This window comes from Ursus maritimus, unplaced genomic scaffold, assembly GCF_017311325.1.
Source record: "Ursus maritimus isolate PB19 unplaced genomic scaffold, ASM1731132v1 scaffold_17, whole genome shotgun sequence".
In the NCBI taxonomy this organism is placed as follows: domain Eukaryota; kingdom Metazoa; phylum Chordata; class Mammalia; order Carnivora; family Ursidae; genus Ursus; species Ursus maritimus.
The window spans coordinates 55,224,707-55,246,456 of NW_024424119.1; the positions used below are offsets into that span (position 1 = coordinate 55,224,707).

The window sequence follows — 21,750 nt, forward strand, 5'->3', positions numbered from 1 at the left end:
GGCTGCATTTCAGGACCCCTGTCCAGCTAAAAAGGAAGTGGGCAGGATTCAGAACTTCCTGGGCTCCCTGGTCATCAAACCACCGGTTATGCCAATCCCGCTACTGTTTCTCACACCCATCATTCCTATAGAATCATCAGCTTCCTGTCAGGAGCCGGGGGTTGGGTTCTCTTCATGCATCGGAAGGAGATGGAACAGGTCCATGCGGCAGAATCACTGTGGTGTGGTGCTATCTGTCAAGAGCACAGCTGCAGAGGCCGTGCCGGCCCCCCCTTCGCTAACCTTTACAGGAAGTGGCAGGCCGTTTACAGGGGAATCCCTTCACCTCACGCATAGCAACATCCAAAGTGCTACGTTAGCCACTCAGTCCATGCTCGGCAGCGAAAGGCTGGTGCCTGGTGCTCGGACCTCGCCAGCTGCCAGGCGTATTCTCCGAGGCCCCGCAGTGCAGAACTCCTCACTGATCAGAGGTTCCGGAAGAACTCCCAAAGAAAGCTCGTTTTCCATGGCTGACAGCCAGATCTGTAGCCAAACCAAGTGCTCACTGAACATCGGGGCAGGTGCTTCTTCCAGGAGCCCATGATGAGGACATCAGCTGCTGGCCAACGGGGAGCACTCTGGCCGCGGCCTCTGGGTCCTCCTCCTATCCCCACCACATCTCGGAAGGAGCCATGTCCAGATTAAAAGGACTGGGGAGGCTCAAGTTTACACCTGCCCCCAAGAATACGGGAAAGGGCCTTCTCAAAGCTCCGCTGAAGTCCAGCTGCCCTGCAGCACGTCCCAGAATGCTTCCTCCTACTCCTACCTCCTCATTCATGCATAGAAATAACCTCATTTTGTGGGAACGAGCGTTTTCCAGATAAGTGAATTTTCCAGATGAGACAAGTTTATCTCTTTAAGCACTTGGAATTTTATTATTTTAACCAGTTGGGAGGGAAGTCTTCCAAAATGAACCACACGTGGACTTCCTCACGCAGCTCTGTAATTTGCTGGCGTACTGATGACTCAACTGTGAGCAGCGGGGACTAGGCTGTAATCCCAGGAGGCCTCTGGGTCGTCAAGACCCAGGGCCTCAGACAGAAACGCCTTGAGAGTCATAGCCGGCCTTGGAAAGCAAGCACATTCTGACACGTGCTACACTGTGGGTGAACCTTGAGGACCTGATGTGCGGTGAAGTGAAGCAGTCCCAGGAAGACAAGTTGTGATTCCACGGATAGGAGGTCCCTAGAGTCATCAAATCCAGAGACAGAAAGTAGAAAGACATCCGCCGGGGTGCTGGGGAGAAGGAAGCCGCTGTTTGGTGAGTGTAGAGTTTCCGTTGTGCAAGATGACAAAGTTCTGGAGACAGAGGGTGATGATGGTTGCACAATGTGTATGAATGGCCCAGCACTGCACACTTAAACATGGTTACAAAGGTCAATTCTACCAGCATGTTCTCACAAGTCATGATAAATAATAGACCATCCACATTCTCAGCTATGGACACTGATGATGCTCAGAGTGGACCACCGAGCCAAGGTGGCCGGCGGTGGAGCCAGCATTGATGCAGGGACCACGCCTCTAAGCTCTTTGGGATCGTTTCCAACAGGAGAGGTGGTGGTGAACGTTCACTGAGCCTTAAGCACCTGGTGGGCAGAGGCCGAGCCCACACAGAGCTGGGTTGGCCCAGACCGTCAGCTCAGGCCGGCTGGAGTGAAGCAGCCGCCCCCAAGGAACGCTTGGTGCATGAACCGCCCCCTCTGTAGGGCGGCCCTTCTCCTGCCTCGTCCCCACCCCCCACACCGTCTCCCTTACATGCCTGAGTGGGGATTGGACCAAGGCTGGCCAAAGTGCTCCTTGGTCCCTCGGCACATCCAGCATGGGGCAGAAAAAATCATTTTTACATCCGGTTGCAAGGTCAATAACAGCTAACACCTGTGGCCCTGGGCTAAGGGCCATGCTTGCTCATCCTGAGTCCTCCTTCCCTGCCAGAAGAGCACCACAGCCCCATCTTGCAGATGAGAAGACTGAGTCTCAGGGGCTTACCAGCATTAATAGGTCAAATTTCCTTCATACCTGCTGTGTGCCCAGGAGCCGGCCATCCTCTGGGTCCCCCCTTCCTACCCTCCAGACCGGTCGGCCCCCTGCAGACTCTTTCTTCTGCTCCCACAGACCGTAAGCTCCAAACCTCTGCTTCTCCAGCACCTAGCAAAGGGCCTCACACACAGGAGATGGTCAGAAGTACACCTGTCGAAAAGGAGGTGCCAATGCACGCTATGACACAGGGGAACCCTGAAAACACTGCTGAGGGGAAGGAGCCAGGCACAGCCACCCACATGGTATGACTCCATTCACATGAAACGTCCCGAGTAGGGACATGGACGGAGACAGAAGGGAGATCGGCGTTGGCTTAGGGCTGTGGCGTCGGGGACGATGGTACCTAACAGGTGCAGGGTTTCCCCTTGAGGTGATGCAAACATTCTAAAATTGACTGGGGTCCTGGCTGCACAACTCTGCGTATACACTAAACGCCAATGGGGGGTGCACTTTAAGTGGGTGAGCTGTTTGTGAACTCTAGCTCGACACAGCCGTGGAAACAGCACTGAAGTCCTCTTATCTGGCTGGCTGGCTGGCAACCAGTCTGCATTCGATGAGGGTCTCAGGTTCCTGAATAACCAAGGCCTGTCGTCTGGATGTTGCCATATTGAAGGAGGGGCGTCGCTGGTCTCTCGTGGAAGCCCCGATTCGGTATGGTCATCCTCAGGCAGTCCCGCGGGCAGGGTTCACAGCTGCCGCTCATTGCTGGGCCTGGACAGGAGGGCGAGCTAGGTGTGCGTGTCCCAGCTTGCCAACCAGGAAACTCAGGCATGCGAGGTCAGGCAACCAGCCGACCTCACTCAGCAAGACAAGTGGCAGCCAAGAATAGCGCAGGCTTTCTAAGTGCGTCTCACTTGCCGTGAATACCCAGCGCCGCTGCCTGTCATCTGATTAAAAGGGGACCATAAACTATGAAGCAGGGCAGTGGCACTTAAAGCTAAATTGGGCTCAGGCCGGTAGAGGAACAAATCCCGTCTCTGCCTTCCAGTCCGCAAGGCCTAGTGGGGAAGGCCCTGCCTGGACCCACGTCAGCGGCACGTGTTGGCCTCTCTGGACACAAGCGCAGAGACGGAGCTCATCCGCTCAGATGCGTTTTCTTGCATTTAATACTTTTCATCTTCCCTTGTCAGCAGGCCTGCCGATGAGTCACGTTCAGCGCCACGCTCAGGGCCTTCTGCATGGCAGGCCGCAGAAGAGTGGGGATAGGCAGTCTGGTAGAACTGCAGTGTGAAGAGGCTGGGAGTGGTGTAGCCAAAAAAGCAGTGACCCAGCAAGGTCAACAGGCGGCTGTTTGAAACCCGCCCAGCTCTGCAACTTCCCAGCTGAGTGACCGCTAGCAAGTCTCGTGGCCCCTTCTCAGGGCCACTTTCCTCGTCTGTACTCGCATGCACTCAGCAGTGGCAGGAAGGGCCCTCCAGCACTGGAGCGCTCACTCTGCGTGTGCCTCTTTGTAGGACTTAGTTGTGGGCTGATGTGGGTGGGTCCGTTTGGATGGTGTGTGTGCACAGTAACCTGTTGCTACCTCCAATATTTGCCTTAATCCGATGCCTGGACCCCAGCCAGGTGGGAAACAGTGTCTGTGGGGCCAACCGGGCAGGACAGATGATGACCAAGAGAGAAATCAAGCCAGAGGTGAGAAAGAACATGTGGGCCGATAGAAATGTCCCGGGGCCTGAGAGCGCCTCCAGCCATGGCCTCTCTGCAGTTCCCACTGAGCCGTCTCCCTCTTGGCTCAACAAGGCGGGATTCCTCTGCGGCCTCAAGACCTCACCGACAGTGAGCCCGAGTCCAGAGGCTGGACTCTCCCCAGAAGTGACCAGAGGTGACAGGCAGGCTGTGTGTGGGGTCACGGCGTGCCTGCTTCTCTCTGGCATCATGGGGCAGGCGGGCCTGGCCTGGCCCTGACAGCCGGCTCTCCCAGGCCCCGCTCCGGCAGGGGACCTTGCGACAGCTGGCTCGAGTCTGGTGTCTCTGTCTCATCCCAGTCTGGGACTTCTAAATTTAACCTGCTATCAGCCTGAGAGGCGGGAGGGCTTCCACTGTGACTAAATGCCACTGGGAATCCTCTTCACTCACGGCCACCCTCCTGGCATGTTCTCCTCCAGAATGTTCCCCACCCCCCACCCCCGTGCGCGCTGCCATCTCTGTGTCCTCGGGTGCGTGTTGGCCTGAAGGCTCGAATGCCTGAGCAACTCTGGCTCTATCCTGATGTGATCCGGCTCAGCTTTCTCCTGCCACTGGCTAGGCCCACACCCCTGTTGTCTGTTCACGCATGCACATGTACATACACACACACACATGCACACGCACACACGCACACACGCACCCCATGCTGTCTCACAGGCAGAGCTCCAGAGCCGACGCCACAACCGAAAGCCAAACCACGACAGTGAACTGTACCACCCATAAGCCATCTGGGTGGAGGGCGGCCAGCGGAGCCTGTTATGCAATTTCCTGCTTTGGTGTCTCAGACCCAGGAGACAGGATGCAGAATGCCGTTGGGTTGTTGCAATGTGGAAAACCCAGAGAAGAAATCAAATCCCCGATGCCCAGAGCAAATGGGGACCCCTTGTCCTCCATGGCAATGCCAAGAGGGCCACCGGCAGCCCTGGAGGATGAGCCCGTGGTCTGCAGCCGACCAGGCAGCCCCTCCCCAAAGGGAGCAAGCCGGGCTCACTGTGGGCATCAGGGAACTGACTGCTGCACAAAACCTTCGGGGGGGGGGCGCGGGGAGAAAGGCATTTCCTGCCCGGGGAGCCCGGGATGTACAGAGCCAAAGGCACAGGGCCTTCTTAGTAGTCACGGATACTTCCTGAGTACCAAATGTATGCCCCGTAGCAACAAGCCAGGATCGAGGGTACACAGTGATAAGGGTCTGGGCTCCAGGGCCAGGGTTCAAACTCTGATCGGCTCTGCCTCTTCCCAGATGCGTGGTCTTGAGCAGCTTCTCGACTTCTGCTGTCCCTCAATTTCCTCATCTGTGAAATGGGGACCCTAAGAACACCCGGGTTGTTAACACCTGGAAACCAAGTAGAACAGTGTGTGTTCACCGTGTCAGCTGGGAGGCAGCGACTTGGAGAATCCCCACTTTCCGTACAAGGTAAAGGGGGTTCAGAGGGGCTCGGTGTCTTACCCGAACTCATGCAAATTGCTTGACTCCATGGTCCACCTTCAGGGCCCACACCCACTCGAGGACTTCTAGGCTCACCCACGTCCCGTCCTTTCATAAGAAATTTCTCATTAGAAGAAAGTGTTCAGTATGAGGGCCCTGACTCCACACCACCCCCTTTTGTCAGCCGCTGGCCAAGGGCAGGGCACAGAGCCATGTTCTAGACTGACACTGTCCTGGCAGCCGTTTCTCCGTGTGAAGACAGGTTTGCAAGCCTGTGGGCATCTCATCACATGGGTTTCTACTGTTTGCCAAAAAGCCAAGCTGCCTCCAAGTCCTGCCTCCACCTTAGGCCCGCTGCCCCTCCTCCACACGGGGCACCAGCCAGGGATGCGTGAACAAAGTGACACCCCCCCCCCGCCAAATACGCTCGCTCCCGTGGCCAGAACACAAGGCTATCAACCCCAAAATGAACCACCACTTCAGAAACATCCAGATCCTAGCCAGGCCTACTTTAAAATTACATTTTATTTCTCTTTGCGAATATTCGTTGTTTCTTTTTTAAAAAGGTTAATTTTACATGTTCTTCAAGAGTCTCGTGCCTCCTGGTAAGTGCATTGGTTTGTTTTCACAGTACTCTCCACGACCACAGATGGTCCTTATTGCTGGAGGAGTGTGTCCACGCCAAGGGAGGGGGACACCAGAGGGATTGGGGACCCATGTGAGAAGCCTAGGGTCTGTGCTCCTGACAGGGAGGAGGCCCAGGGACCAGACCCAAGTGAAGCCCAGTGTCCTTGGGCGGACCTGCAGCCTCTCCAGGGTCTTTCCAGCCCCATCTTCAGAAAGGCCAGGAGGGACAGAGAGAAAGGGGAGCAGGAGAGGCAGGGTGAGTCAGGGAGCAAGGTGAGCTGGGGCCCAGGCATGCGGCAGGCCAGGGGAGGTAGCCGGAGCAGCTTCGCCCCCTCCCAGTGGGCACAGCGCCGGTCCCTGGCAAGAGAGCTTGCTCACTCTCAGCAGGTGCGTGTTTGAGGGACTCTGCCCCCAACATCTCAGGACCACTCCTTAAACTGCCCTCTCCTGCTCCCACTCCCTAGCGCAGTGAGAATCCCTTAGTGACGACCAAGCCCAGAACCCGAACTCCAGCTTCCTGACCCCTCGCCCAGGGCCCTTCCTCCTTTTTTAGTGCAAGAAAGACCTGAGTGCAGAGAAGGGCCGCTCCATTAGGAGGCCAGGTCCTGTGCATGGCAGCAGGACGCCATCAGCCTGGCCCCTCCCTGTCCCTTCCCCAGAGGTAGAGCTGGGACCCGTCATCCCCCTCACTCGAGGCTGTGGCCTCCTGGGTGACAGGGTCTCGGTACACACCAAGGGGAACAGGCAGTTTCCAGGGGGAAGGTCCTGGACCTGACAAAGGGGTTCCCCAAGCAGCACGCTGGTGCTGGCGACACAGGCATGTTTCCGGTCCAGTTGTCCCAGGATAGCTGTGGGCCCGCTGTCAGGAGCAGGGTGTGGGAGACAGACGGGACATTAAGCACCCCTGGAGTAAGTACAATCCCACATGGGTAAAGGAGCAGAGCAAGGTGACCCACATCCTCCCACCTTGTCACTGGGACTCCTAACAAGTGGCTCTTCTGCAGCAGAAATGAATTATTGTTCTTTTCTGATGGTTTTCTGTGCTTGGGTATTAGTTTGAAAGCAGGGCCGAGTGAAGTAGCTGTGGGGGTTGGCAAGCTTGAGGAAGGGGGCTTCTGTGGGGTGTCCCCACCCCTGTCCTTCAAGGCAGACATTACTAAGAAAGCTTGGGGTCGCTCAGGACCATCCTCGGGCTCTAGAAGGCCCTGGACCCAAGGGATGGTGGCCCTCCAGACTGGCCATACTGTCCCGACCAGCCTCCAGAGCGGCCCCAATGCCTGTCAACCATGGCCCCGTGTCACCCCCGCCAGCCTGAGGCCCTCGTTTGCTTCCTTGAGGATAAGCAGTGGGGGATGTCTGCTAATGGCCTCCCCGGCCTCCCTAGATCCAAGACCGCCTATCCTTGGGTGCCCCCCTGGGCAGCTTCCCCCCACTTCCAACACTGGCGCCCAGAGCCTGTCTGCAGCTCCTCCCAGAGAGCCTGGGAGGGGCATCCCCTGAGAAGGAGCCAGGAGGGAAGTTGTCTGCCTTTCTTACCTTCGAACTACATCTGGCTCAAGGTGGCTGGCCCTCCAGGCGTTTGGGGCCAGTGTGGACAGAAAAGGAAGAGCCACACGACACTTAGATGTGCCTGCGGAGCCATCTGTGGCTGGGTGTTGAGGACTGAGGTGGCGAGAACCCCCGGGGCTCAACCCTCCCTCTCTCCTCCCAGGTCCGCCCCAGGCAAGTTAAGGCTGCCAGAAGAGAGAGGAGAGAAGCGGCCCCAGCAGACCCCCCCCCCCGGGGGAGCGCACAGGTACCTTCTCCACAGGATTGGGGAAGGGGGTTTCCACCCGAGCCTGAGAGAAGGGGCTCTTTAGGTGGTCGGTCTGGTTTCTGGTTTCGTTTCTGCTGAAACGAAAGAATGAGCAGCTGGTTTTAGGTCTCAATCTGTCCCCCTGCCCGTCTCTCAAGACAGCCGGGAGGAGGGCCCAGGTGCCGCTCTCTCCTCCCTGGCCCTGCCCCCACCCTCACCTCTCGCAGAAGATGAACAGTCCAGTAGAAAAGAGATCCTGCTTTCTTTGTCTGTTTTGGGCTTTTTCCTTTAAATTCAGCTTAAGGCAAAAGTTTGGCAAAGCGAGTCTACGTAAGGCCGCGTGAGGGAGGACGACGAGGGGAGCTGCCACGGGGGCCGCCACTCACCAAGCAGCAGCAGCTGCCGGTCAGGGTCATGACCAGCTCCGCCTCCTCCTGCCCCTGAACCTCTAAAAGAGGTGTTTAAAAAAAAGAAGAAGAAGAAGAAGAACTGAAAAAGCTGTTGTTTCAGGGAGTCTTGCAAGTGAATGACTGGAATTGCCAGGAAAGGAGACCCAAGGTGAAGGGGGGACGTGGGGTTGGGTGTCCCGGCCAGGCCTCCCCGTCCCCGAAAGGAAGCAGGTGCCAAGAGGGCTGGGGGAGGCCATCCCGGGGCATTTGCACAGTGAGATCCGCCCGCTCGAAAAGGTAGAGTGGTTGTATTTTGCTGAATGACGGAAGAGTCCGTGTGGGTGTTGTTGGAGCAGTGTTATTATTCGAGTCTAGCCTAGCAGGGCACCCTGGCTGTTACCGGTGCTTGGGCGGGATCACCACCAGCGGCTGCCCGTACTTGGGCCGCCACATGAGGACCTGAGCATCGTTGGCATTGGGCTTGACCAGGGCGCTGGGCGGTATCGGCTCGTTCTTGCTCAGGATTTTGGGCTGGTCCTGGGCGATGGGCTCCCGCAGCCTGGCGCGCTGGCCCAGGGGCCGGTTGGGGTTCACCTCGATGCTGAGCTGCATGCGCCAGTGCAGCGTCTGCAGAATGATCATGTCATTGGTCGAGGTGTTGGTGGCCACCAGCCACGTGGTGAAGCTCTGGTCCCGGTAGATGTTGGTCAGCTTGGCCACATTGCTCTCACTGACGGGCACGGCCCACGTGACGCTGGGATAGAAGTTGTCGTTCATGCTGATGATGAACTTGGAGTCTCTCTTGGTGGGGCCCACAATGGTGCACGTCTCCGTGGTGTTGCCGTACCAGGGGTAGTTCACCCCGTCTGAGTCACTGATGGCCTCGATCTTGCCCTCCTGGAGGTCTGGGAGCTCCCAGCTGGACCTGAGGACAGGAAGGCCAGTTTACTCAATCAGCCACCCACGAGGCTGCATCCCCAGTGGGGGTGGGGGGGCAGACGACACAGACATCCAGCATCATGTCTGGGCTCCCCCAGACACAGCCCCCTTCAAAGCCACATCCTGTTCTCCGGCATCATCTCAAATCAGTCATCACCACTGTTACTATAATAATAGCTCTCGGACGGAAGAAGACACCAGCCTGTCTCCTCCCGTGTGGCTGGGGCCCAGCGGCATCTGGGGAGCCCCCCCCCAACACTCATCAACAATCATGTCCATCCCGCCAGACAGAGAAAGACAGTGAAGCCAGGACCGGGGGGGCTTTTCCCAGGCTGTGGGGCCTGGGACCCAGGTAGCCTGACTTCATCCAGTGTTGTTTCCACCTGAGCACCCGTAATTCCAAAGCTCAGGACACTCTGCACCCAGAATTCTGCACAACGGGGTACGCCAGCAGTGCCCTCCAGGACACAGTACTTTACAGCATGCACTCCTGTTCACAGCAGCAGCATTCACAGTGGCCAAAAAGTGGAAGAAATCCACGTGTCCATCCACAGGAGAATCTATAACCAAAATGGGGTCTGTCCACACAACGGAATATTATTCAGCCTTAAAAAGGAAGGAAATGTTGCAATATACTACAACATGGGTAAACCCTGAAGACATGGTGCTGAGTAAAATAAGGCAGACACAAAAGATAAATACTGTATGATTCCATGGACAGGAGGTCCCCAGGGTGATCGAATTCATAGAAACAGAAAGTAGAACAATGATTGTCAGGGGGATGGGGGACAGTCAGCATTTCACAGGCGCAGAATTCCATCTGCAAACAGGTGCGCAATGGTGTGGATGTACTTAACACCACTGAACTCACAAATGGTAAAAATGGTCAATTTCGTTAGGTGTATCTTATCATCATAAAAAGATGCGTTTCTCTGCCCAAATGCATCATTTAATGTTAGCAGTTAGCAAATTTGGGGCCACTCTGCGAGGGATGAATAGGAATGCAATGTTACTAATTTTCCTGTTTATTTCCTTACTGTTTTGTGTTTATTCCATTGAAAAAGTCACAAATTAGGGTAGCACCTGCGTACTAGGCCACCTCCTGCCTGGGGCCCTGAGCTCATCAAAGTCCCAGGGAACTGGGGCAACAGCTCAGAGGACCTCGCATTTCTGAGGTCCCCACCAGTCCCCGAGAGCCACCAGGCCACAGCAGCCACGGGTGGGTGCTAGCAGGCATGAGCCTGCTGATCTGGCTCCCCTCGCAGGCGGGTACCAGGGGCCAGAGAAGGAGTTTAGGGTCCCTGTCCTGGATTTCTTAGGAGCCCGTGCCTTTGCCCTGCCTGTGCCCAGGTGCCCAGAAGGCACCCACTCTGTCCTCTCACGGTGGCTGTACCCGCTCGCAAAAGGTTTTTTCAAAGGCAGAAAATAGGGTGCCTGCTTGGCTCAGTCAGTTAAACATCTGACTGTGGACCTCAGGTTAGGTCTTGATCTCAGGGTCATAAGTTCAAGCCCCAAGTTGGGCTCCAGGTGGAGCCTACTTAAATTAAGTAATTAATTAAATAAAATAATAATAAAAAGGCAGAAAGTAAACTTGCAAAAGGAACTTTGCTCTTCCATGGGCCCCTTTCAATGCCTAAGAGCCGGCTTGTTTTGAGGGAGTGGGACTCGGCACCAGCCTCAGGTTTGCTTCCCTCCTCCAGCCCCCAAATGCCTGAGTCTTGGCTCAGTCACAGACAGGTGACAGTTCTCATGAGCTGGCAAACAGCCGTGTCTCATGTGGAATATTACTCAGAAGCAAATCCCGGGACGTCTGCCTTCAAATCATCACAGGCTAGCACGGGCTGCCTCTGCTCCCCGAGGTCCCAGTCCCCATCCCCTCCCCCTCGTCAAGGAGGTGGGAGGGAACTCGGGTAAGGGCACAACTTCTGGGGGACACAGACCAGCCTGGATCCAGCCCCAGCCCAGCTACTGATTAAGTTACAAATCTCCAATCCTCTGTTTTCTCATCGGTTAACTGTGGATAATCCTACCCACCTTGCAAGGTTTTTGCAATGATTAAATGCGTCAATATAAATGGCAATACATGGAAGCTTCCAGAAACCATCTGAGGGAAGCATTTAGAGGTGTACCAGCCCTGACTGGCCTGAAGCTTTTTCAACCCTAGTTACAGTTTTTGGACAATACATGCTTGGAAGGGAATGAAGTCCATACAGTCGCTGCCTCCTCTAAGATTCCCTTTGGCTCCAGAATGACCTTGGACTTCAAGGCAGACCCTCAGTTCTTTGCTCCACGGCATGGAGGGGCGAGCTGGGACCCCAGCCCTGCACACACTGAACCTTCTCCTGTTTGCAGAGCAGAGATACTACAGGTAGGCTCCAGTACACAGAAGCCACTGAAAGGGGTGAGCTAGCCTCCCAAGACCACGCATGCCCACAAATGCTCAGCCAGTGGGTCAACTGGGAGTAGAGGCATTCTGTGAGTAAGTGAAGACATGCCTGTCCCTGCCCCGAGTTCACAGACTTTGGTCCCACCTGCCCCCAGCTGCCTTCTCTCCAGACCCCTGGGTGGCTTGTGTCCACTTTCGCACAGGCCAGCAGAAGACACTGTTCTCCCTTGTGTCTACCTCCTTGCTGTGTTCGCCGGCTTCCTCTGGTCTTCAGGGCATGACCAGCTAAAGAACTTGTAGGACCCAGTGCAAAGCAAAAACTCAAGATCACTTGTTCGAAAATGAAGCATTTCAACGTGGCAGCAGCAGAGCACTGAACCATGCGAGGGGCCCTCCAGAGTGCGGGCCCAGCGCGACCATGCAGTCTGCACACCCAGGAAACCACCCTGCTGCCACGGGCCACCTGTCACACTCCTGCCCTTGTCCTCATAAGTGTGAGAATCCAAAGGACAGCAGGCCAGTCTGGGCTTGAATGCTCTGGGATCCCCTCGCATCACATCTGAATCAGACTCCTCAGCCTCCCTCACACCCCTCTTCCTGCAGCAGTCCCCATCCATCATCCACTCACCAAATGTTTGCAGAGCACCCATCATCAGTGTTTGCAGAGCACCTGCCACTGGAGGACCCTGTACCCTCTGGGCATCCAGCACATCCTTGACTCTCCCTCTCACCTCTGGATGCCCCCCTTCTCTTTGCCTTCACCCTGGCCGGGACCTCCACCCAGGTCTCCCAGCCCCTACTCCTGCCTCCTGCAGTTCCCCAGAAGCCCAAGTGATCTTTTAAGAACACAAATCTGTTCGCACCGTGCCTAACTCCAACACTGCCATGACTCCTCATGGCCCTTAAAGCCAATGCAATCGAAGCTCAGGACCCCTTGTGAGGGAGCGCACACACACACACACCCTCCCCAGGCTCCAGACCCACCAGCCACTACCGGTTCCTCTAATGGGCCGTGCCCCTCCTCCTCCTGTACCAGCCAGGACTACTCATGGCTCACCTCCAGAGCCCCCAGGGAAGCCCACCCTGACCCTTCCCACAGGTCAGGTGGCCCCGTATCCAATGCCACCCCATCCTTGTCCTGCTGTTTCCTGGCACACGCACAGGACTGATTAAATAATCATGGGATCGTTTGCTGATGATCTCAAGAGGGCAGGGGCGGGCCTCCAGGATTTGCCCTGGTGCCTGGCCTGGAATCAGACAACATGAGTGTTGGTGGCCTGGATCAGTGACTGTGGGCAGCCCGCCCAGTCTCTCCTTCAGGGCCTGGGCTCCATAAGGGGGTGTTGTTAATGAGTTTAGAGCGCCCCAAGCTGCTCCTGTTTGTGGGCTGCCTCACCTAGAGCAGCTGCCTCTGAAACAGCCCCTCCCAGCACGGGCCGCCCCCGGTGACAGTGGTCATGTTCCCCAAGCACATCGGATGTGCCGGGTACCCCGTGTATACACGTCCACGCAGCTACCGCGTCAACTACCCTGAGGCCAAGACTGGGGGCACATTTGATAGAAGAGGCTTAGAGACAGGAGAGGCCCAGCTCAGGGTGACTCAACCACAAGGCCGCTGGGCCAGGACCCGCAGCTGCAGTGAGCTCGTCCCCAGCAGCTGCCAACAGACCCGCACTCGACACAAGCACACAGGTACACACATATACACGTGCACACACAGAGGCTTGCCCAACACATATGCACACACACATACATCCACACACACGCATGTGCATTCACGCACAAGCTCAGAGCGCCATGACTGACGGAGAATGTGAGGGGTTTATAGAAAGGCCTTCCCTGGGGGCGCCTGGGTGGCTCAGTCAGTTAAGCATCTGACTCTTGGTTTCAGCTCAGGTCATGATCTCAGGGTTCTGGGATCAAGCCCTGTGTCAGGCTCTGCGCTCAGCAGGGGGTCTGCTTGGGATTCTCTCTCCCCCTCCCTCTGCTCCTCCCCACCCCCCATGCGTGCATTCTCTCTCTCTCTCAAATAAATAAATCTTTAAAAAAAGGAAAAGGAAAAGGCTTCCCTGGAGACTAAGGAGGGGTGGAGGCTGTGCTGAGGGGCAGCCATGGGGGCTGGGGAGCATCGCCCAGGACTGGCCCAGGACAAAGGCCTCTCAGTGGAGGGTGAAGGAACCCAGGGATGCCCAGGGCAGAGCCTTGGAGGGAAGGTGGGACCTGCCCTTTGTGTGACCTTGGAAGACAGCAGCACACCTCTCCCCATGGGAAGAGCCCTGGTCTGTGCCAGGCAGGGGTGGTGAGCCTGGGCCTGGGCTCTCTCCCCAGCATGGATGGCCCCTCGCACCCCTGGGGCTCCCCACCTCTCCCAGGGCTCTGACTGCATTTTGAGTTCTGGACCCCAGAGCTGGACTGGCTTAGCCCACCAAGCCTCAGAGCAGAGTTTCCAAACTTTACATCTCTGTTCATTTTGATCCTGTCTACGTATCTCCTGTATTAGTATTCACTTAAATTTTTCCCTTAAAATCAATCATTTTTTAAAAACTACATTTAGTTTTTCCTAAGAAACACACTGAAATATTGGGTAGGCTAGATAGATTTTTTTCCCTAGTATACATTGAAATAAATATGTTGCTTTATTTTTTTTTTCCCAAGATTTTATTTATTTGAGAGAGGGGTGGGGGAGAGGAGCAGAGGGAGAGGGAGAAGCAGGCTCCCTGTTGAGCAGGGAGCCCAACATGAGGCTCGATCCCAGGACCCTGAGATTATGACCTGAGCCGAAGGCAGACGCTTAACGGACTGAGTACACCCAGGCCCCCCTAAATATGTTGCTTTAAATTCAAGTTACACTTAGGCTTAACTGAATTCAGTTAAATACTATTTCACATCCTACAACTGGTTCCCGTCAGAGGCTCTTAGAAACTCATTTACAGACAAGGATTTGAGGCTTGAGGGCAAAGAGGGCTGCCCACACTGAGGCTTTTCTCCCCATGCTGGTCTAGGGGCCTCAGATGGGTCACATGGGCACTTAGGCCTTATCTTCCCCCACCTCCAGTTTTACACAGTTCACAGTTTGTACAATTTGCAAAGACTTCAAATTCTGTAAAAGTTTGCAACCAGGAGCCCAGTTTCCTGACTTCTGCCCCACGTGGCTGCCCACTGGGCTGGCCCCTTCCTACCAGGCACCGGCTCTCCGAGGGAGGGTCTGGGGGTGTCCCCCCTCCCTGTCTGCTCCCAGGGTTTCCCCCAAACAAAAACCCCACTGCTTCTGGGGCCCAGCCTCCCTCTTTGTCCAGGTCACAGCCCTAGGTCCCCCAGAAAGGACCAACAGTGCCTGTCTAATTTGAGTTTTTAGTTGTAAAAGCTGTGCTTTACTTTTTTTTTTTTTTAAGATTTTGTTTATTTATTTGAGAGAGAGAGTGTGCGTGTGAGCAGGGGAGCAGCAGGCAGAGGGAGAAGCAGACTCCCTGCTGAGCAGGGAGCCCAATAGGAGCTCGATCCCAGGAGCCTGAGATCATAACCTGAGCCGAAGGCAGATGCTTTACCGACAGAGCCACCCAAGCACCCCAAAAGCGGTGCTTTTCTTAAAAAAAAAAAAAAAAAAAAGCTGTAGAGAAGAGTATAAAGTGAGAAACAAAAGCCGCATCTTCCATGCCTTCCCCCACCTCGCTGAGGTTACTCACCACATTACAGTTTGGTAAACATCCTTCTAGACCTTTCTCTGCACAGATACACAGTATACGTTCCCACTCACAGTGTTTTTAACAAAACTGGGTTCCTAACCCTACATGTTTTACAACTTCTGTAAGAAAATGCAACCTGAGGCTCATGTTCCCCCGTGGCAACACCTCCAGCTCCAGCTCGTCGGTAGTGGGGGCCTCCCCACCTTCCAGACACAGACCGTCATCCTGCGCCCCGCCGATGGGCAACGGAGCTGCTCCTGGCGATTATGAACAGTGCTGGAGTTTCTAAGCTCATACCTACATCCTCCATCTCTCTTTCCATTAGGCAATTTTTTTTTTTTTTTTTTGGCCAGGAGATATTTTTTTCCGTCCGCCTACGATATGTCAGGCACCGGGCCAGGTGCTCCAAGTCTCTGTAAGACAAACTCTACAAGCAGAACAGCACTGAAGGGCATGTATGTTTGAAATTGTCATAGATCCAGCCAAACCCACCTTCTAGAAGCTGCCTACATCGTGCCCCCTCCAACAGCGTGTGAGGCTGTCCACTTCCCCCCACCCGAACATGGGGCATTAGTGATCAGTTTCATTTCTACCCGGGTCTGATCAGTGAATAACAAAGGATCTCAGGATTTAATTTGTTATTTCCCTGATTACTACGGCGGTCGGGTCCCTCCTTGCACGTCTCCGGGTACAGCCTGCTTTTGTTTTTGCCACTCAGAAGATGAGGGTTAGAGCTGTCGCTTGGCTAGGGCCGGTCCATGGGGAGCTCTCTCTGGGCCGGGCAGTCCCCCCCTCCACTTCCTCCCACCCCAAAGCCTGGAAACAAGGACTTCCCTCTCCCACCCATGCCGCCCTCGCCTCCGCCAGGGCCCAGCAGATGGGGGAGGCCACCTTCCGGTCCCAGAGAGGAAGCTTCATCCTCGATTGTTCTGTGCAGGCCCACGGCTGCAGGAAGAGGCCACATGGTCCCCCACTGGAGCAGAGCAAGCCCCCTTGGGCAAGTGGCCTCAGGTCTCAGAGGCAGTTTCCTCATCATAAAATGACCCCATGACTTCCTGGGGAAACGAGAGGAAGGGGAGCCGGGGCAGCTGGGCACATCACGCAGCTAGCTCCGGCGTCCCCCCACTCCACCTGAAGCCTCAGTCCCTCCACCCCTGCCCAGCCCCTTCCCACCAGCTTCCCACGGCCCTGAGAGCAGGTGTCACCATAAGTTCTGGCTGGAAAGACCCTTCCTTGCACATCTCATCACTCATGGCTCTCACGCGGTAGGCAGGTCTGCGAAACCCAGCCCAGGAGAGAGCCCAGCTCTACTACAGCAATCGTTCTGCTGACTCCGCCAAGCACTGCAGGATTCATAACGAACTAGTAGTAGTCTGCCATTGACAGGGCCACGGATCGAGGGTGTGGAACGCACCAGGCACCTTGCTGAGCTCTTACTGCGTATCATCTCATTTACTCCTCACAACAGCCGGGGAGGGAAGGACCGTGCTCCCCGTTTCAGAGATAGGAACAGAGAGGCTCGGAAAGGTGAAGAGACTGGCCCCAAGTTCATAGCACCAGTGCAGGGTGCAGGCTGGGATCCACGCCCTGCTGGACGAGCACCATCCACCCACGGAGACCCTCTCTCTCGAGCTCTCCTCTCCCCTTAACCCCCAGCTAGCCCTGGCCTTGGCCTCAGCCATACGCCAGCCTCCCTGGGGGCCCCAGAGGAGGGCAAGCTAGGGACAACATGCAGCGTCTCCCACACAGGCTAGAAATTGTGACTTGTCACTTCGAAGGCGGTGCCAGCTGACAGGTGGCGGTTGAGGAATCGTGGAGGACGGGCTTGTGGAGGCAGGTGTCTCCAACAGTTTGGAGGGGGGGTGGCTTGTAAAGCAATGTGGGTCGGTTGAAAACCATATAGAATCCTGTGAAGCTGGCATGGAGAGACTCCCCATTTGATCGATCCCGTCTGTAGGAAGCGAGGTATTACTGAGGCGGCGGGCAGATCGCTCTGCTCCGCACCGTACAAACCAGGACGCCCTTCTAAAAAGTTCTCCCGGATTAGAGATTAATTTTAAGCAGGGATAACGTGCAGGGGTATTACGGGTTTCAGTTCAGCATTTCGGATTAATATTTTGAATACAAGCCTGTTTGTAAAGGACAGAAGCCATAACCTTAACCTTTGCCACCTGGCTGCCCTCTCCCTGGGGCCACGAAGGCTCAGGGCGAGGATTTCATTTTAATTATTCCAATTGTGAGGGTCTTGGCTGGTGGTTCTCAGTCAGGGGTGACTCTGCACCCCTCCCAGGGACATTGGGCAATGTCTGGAGACAATTTGGTGGTCCTGGCGGGGGCGGAATGCTCCTGGCACCAAGTAGGCGGGGTCTAGGGCCACTGCTCCACCTCCTACAGCCCACGGTGGGGGGGGGGGGCAGCTGTGGCCGGCCTGCGGTCTCTGCTCAGGCCCACCTGACCACCTCTCGCCTTCCGTCAGGTCGCAGGCCTTGAAAAGATGAAAAAGCATCATTTGGGGTTGGGAGGATCGCGCCTAAAATGCTTCCATTTACACTCAAGAAGGAGCTGACATCGGCCTTTCTCTAAACGAGCCCTTTTCATTTCCAGAGGGCACTGGTCGCATAGGGAGCTCTGTCCACAGATCAGAGGAGCCACGCTCTCTGGTAATTCCACTTTTTAATACGATTTGGCCGATGAGTCCTAAGTGGAGCTGCTTCCAACTCAGCGTTGCAGCCACAGCGTGGTCACCTAGAACTGTCCTCTCCCTGGGCCCTCAGAGCCGCCGGTGGGGACTTCTTTCCCTATCCCCACTGACAGCTGACACACGACACCAGGGGACCGGCCAGGTCCCAGAGCCAGGGTGGTCGGCTGTTCTGCCCCCGGGGCCTGAGCCCAGGAGGGGTGGCTGCACACAGCTCTGCCCTCTCTCCGGGGCTGGTCCTGCCCCAGCTGGGAGTTCGGGCCCAGGAAGAATGGGTGCAGGGGACACAGCACCCCCCGCCATGCTGTAAGAGGTGCCCCAGCAAGGGGGAGGAAACCAAGGGAAGCAAATGGAGAGCAAAGAAAACGGCCGTCAACCTCTGAAAACGCAAATCATCCATGACTTGCACTATTTTTAAATTTTTAAAAGTCAGGGGTGGGCGCTGTGTAAAAGACGGAGACCCGGGCTCGGGAGAAACTTCGGGACCAGGAGAAGTTTGTATCTGTCCGAATTCTGCAGTCTCGGCCTCAGTTCTCAACTCCTCGCAGACACCAGGGCTCAGCCCCGCCCCACACCCCTGGCTGAGAAAAGGATGGTCACGGTAACAACGTCAAAGACGACAACCCTGGGCTTGGTCCAGTGCCAACCGCTGGACAAATGTCACCTCCCATAATTCTCACAATAAGCAGGGGGGCAAGGACTGTGACTGGCCCTGTTTGCAGACAAGGAAACCGAGGGCCAGAGTGGCTAAGGTCACACCCTGGAAAGTGGCAGAGCCTGGACTCCTGCCCAGGTCCGCTCGACTGCAGCCTAGGTGTGCACGGGGCGCCTCTAACCAGGAAGCAAGGACTGGCACGGAAAGGGAAAGTCATCTCGGGTCTCTGGCCTCAGGCCTGCCTCCAGCAACAGTGCCTGAAAGTACGCGGAGCCACCGAAGGGAAGCTTCCAGCCCCCGTGTACAGACCAGGCAGCGGAGGCCCCAGCTGGGGCTGTTCCTCCCCTTGGCACACCGTGTCTGTCTCAACTCAGCGACCCTGGTTCTCCCCCACTTCCTTCCTCCTGGTGATCCTATCTTTCCACGTTCAGTGAGACCCTCTGCTTTCCCCTCCGCTTCCAGGGAAGAAGGCAGGCTTCGCCTAAAACCCCTAGAAAAACCTTTGTGTCTTGTCAATTGTCTCAGATCCTTTACAAAGTCCCAGAAGATTTCCGGCTTAAGGCTTCCTAGGAGAGTCCCCACCGAATAACTACGAATCATGTTTTCCTTCCTGCCATGGAAAGTCAGCCCCCGCCTGGGTTAACAGCCACTTTGGAGAATCAAAAGGCTTTGGGTATAAACATCAGCTTGATGGAGGGACATGCCCCCCATGCACCTCTGTGGGGTGATCCCAGTTACACCCCCCCTTTTACACTTTACCACCTTCCTCTTGTTTCCCTTACAACTTCAGAGGTGCCCCGGGAGTTGTTAAGTGGAGAAGCGGCAAGATCCGGTGTCCTGCCACCCTCCATCCCCTCCTCACCTCCTCTGATTTCAGGGGGAGGGGGGACAGGATGATCCAAAATCAGTGAGAAGGTCCAACTCCAGGGAATCCCCTGCTCTGCTCCTGACTCGCAGAACCGGGGTGCACCTGGTGGGAGGCTGCCCTCAGGGCCTGCCTATCTGTCTCCGAGGGACCTCGTGTTCTGAAAGAGCTATTTTCACCATCCTATCTTAGGGTGGCCCTGAAAGCTAAATTGCTTTCCTTTCTATCTACCGCTACTCTTTCCAGACCGGGAATGACCAACTCTGGGGCCAGAGAATATAGCAGGAAAGAAGACCCAGGCTCCCCGTGTCCTGGACCAAGACGTGTATTGTCCTGGGAACATTCTGGAGACCTGAATGGAGAGAAGAGGCCAGTGGGCTCCTCTCAGCTGTTAGGGCCCCTCTGGAGCCTTCTGGACTATAGCGGCCTTCTGCCTCCGGGACAGAAACACACTACTCCGTGAAGCAAACTAGGTTTCTAAAACTAGCCACCCTCTCCAGCAAAACACCGTAGGAACAGCAGAGCATTCCCCCAGGTCCTGATGTGCCTCTGAAAACGCTGTGGAGACAAGTTCAAGCCCAGCACAAGGCACTGTACCAGTAACCACAGAGATACCCAAGGGCCCCATTCTCCTCCTGAGTATCTGCCACAGGTGCCTCCAAGGGAGGCCTGAGCGTGGGGGGCCAAGCCTCAGCCTCTCTAATGGCCCCAGGACAGCTCGCTTGTTTTGCCAAAGAGGGACCTGGTGGGATGTGCCTCTGCACCCTCAGCCTCTTGCAGGGAAGGACACGAGAACCCCAGGGGCCAGTGACAGAGGGAGGGAAGGTCCCAGAGCCATGACCCCAATCTGATTCAACAGGCAAACCCTTGAGGAGATCACCTGGCCAAGGAGGACTCAGAGGCCACTTCCGTACCTGCCCAAAGCTTCCCCTCTGGCCCCAGCGAGGCCCCTCTCCAACCCCCCAGCCCCCACCCCAGGCCCCCAAGCTCCCCATCCTACGCAGGCCCTCTAACCCTTGCGCGGGGCAGTACTCACATGCCCTGCTCCCCGTACTGGTTGTAGAACTCCATATGGCTGCACGCCTGAATCCAGCCGACGATCCAGGTCTCTTTCTTGGGGATGGGTGGCATGACCACCTGGGCCGAGGCACGGAAGTGGGGTGTCCGGTAGCGGAGCACCACGCTGGAGGACTCATCGATGCTGGTGGGGATGGGGTCGATTGAGGCTTTCACATCAATCACCGTGATACCTTCCCGGAAGACTCTGGCTTTGCCCCCGATGCTCTGAATACAGCCCATGGCACACAGTACCGCTCTGATCTCCAGGGAAGGCCAGCAGTCCCAGAGGAAACTGGGCATTGAAAGGATGGAGGCTGCCGGACCCAGTGCAGACAGTACTGCTCTCCAACCTCAAATCGCAAGACCGATATCCATAGGATAGAAAATTCACTGAGTACAGGGGGTTTGCATATCACTATCTCGGGCCTGTTTATAAATAAGGATTTTGCTGCATTTCAGGAGCCCTGGGTTCTCTCTTCTTTTGCTAGCAGTGGACAAAAATCACCGATATTCTTTGGGTTAAAAAAAGGAAAGTTTGGAGGTTAATGGATAATCATGTTGTTCAGACATCCAGCCCTTCCGTGCCTCACACGCGGGGAACGCAGCTCGGAGACGCTCCTGAAGTCTTGGGGCGAAGAAGGCGAAGGCCAGCAGACACATAAATGAGGAAGGCTCGTCCCCTGCGCGGTGCCGCCACCCTCGCTGCACAAGTCCGACTTCCTGCCCTTCTGCCTTCCGCACGCGCTCGCTCGGGGCACACGCACCGGCCGCTCGCCCAACGGGGCCCAATCAATGGAAGAGCAGTTTCTGTTCGAGCGCGGAGGCCGGGGCGCCCTCGGGGGCGAGCGCCGACCCGCGGCTTCCAGGAGGCGGGCGCCGGGCTCCGGCCGCCCGCGGGGTCCCCGAGGAGCGCGGCGCGGCGCGGGTCCCCGTCGGCGCCCACTCGCGGGCGCGGGCCGACGCCCCCACGCGGTCGCGCCGCGTCCCCCCGCCGCTGTCGCTGTCGCCGCCCGCCGCCGCGCGGGACTCCGGGGCTGCGCTCGGGCCGCCGCCTGGCTCGCCGCGGCAGCCGAGGACCTGGTGAGGGGGTGGAAGGGGCAGGGCGTCAAGGCCCGCCTCAAAGTTGAGCCGAACTTTGCTGCGGGGGGCGCGCGAGGCGGCGACGCGTGTGCGCGGGGCGCGGGCTGCGGAGCTGACGGCGCAGCTCTGGGCGGTCTCCCCGGAGGCGGCGGCCCCCCCCCCGCCCGCCCCGTCAGTGGCGGCTGCACCACCGCGCGCACCAGCGAATAATCGCCGCCCGTGACACCTCCGCTGACACTCTCCCGGCCCCGGGGGCGGCGTGGATTGGGGGGGGGGGCGACCGGCTGGCACTGCAGTGGGCCGCGTGGACTTACCGGCCCTAGCACTGCCCCCACCGCCTCGCCGCCAGCGCCGGCACCCCTTCCCTGGCCGGGTCCCCCCGGCCC

The 21,750-nt window shown here is 56.7% G+C and overlaps 1 protein-coding gene across 1 annotated transcript; it reads right to left on the reverse strand.

Annotated features, from left to right (window-relative positions):
* Positions 1–5,697: 5,697 nt before the first annotated feature.
* On the reverse strand, positions 5,698–21,211 carry FAM78A (family with sequence similarity 78 member A). Its single transcript, XM_008698683.2, has 2 exons — positions 20,262–21,211; positions 5,698–8,924 (listed from the first exon to the last, which is right to left on the reverse strand). The coding sequence occupies exons 1-2, from the start codon at positions 20,582–20,584 to the stop codon at positions 8,396–8,398; spliced, it is 852 nt and encodes a 283-aa protein (XP_008696905.1). The 5' UTR covers positions 20,585–21,211; the 3' UTR covers positions 5,698–8,395.
* Positions 21,212–21,750: the final 539 nt, after the last annotated feature.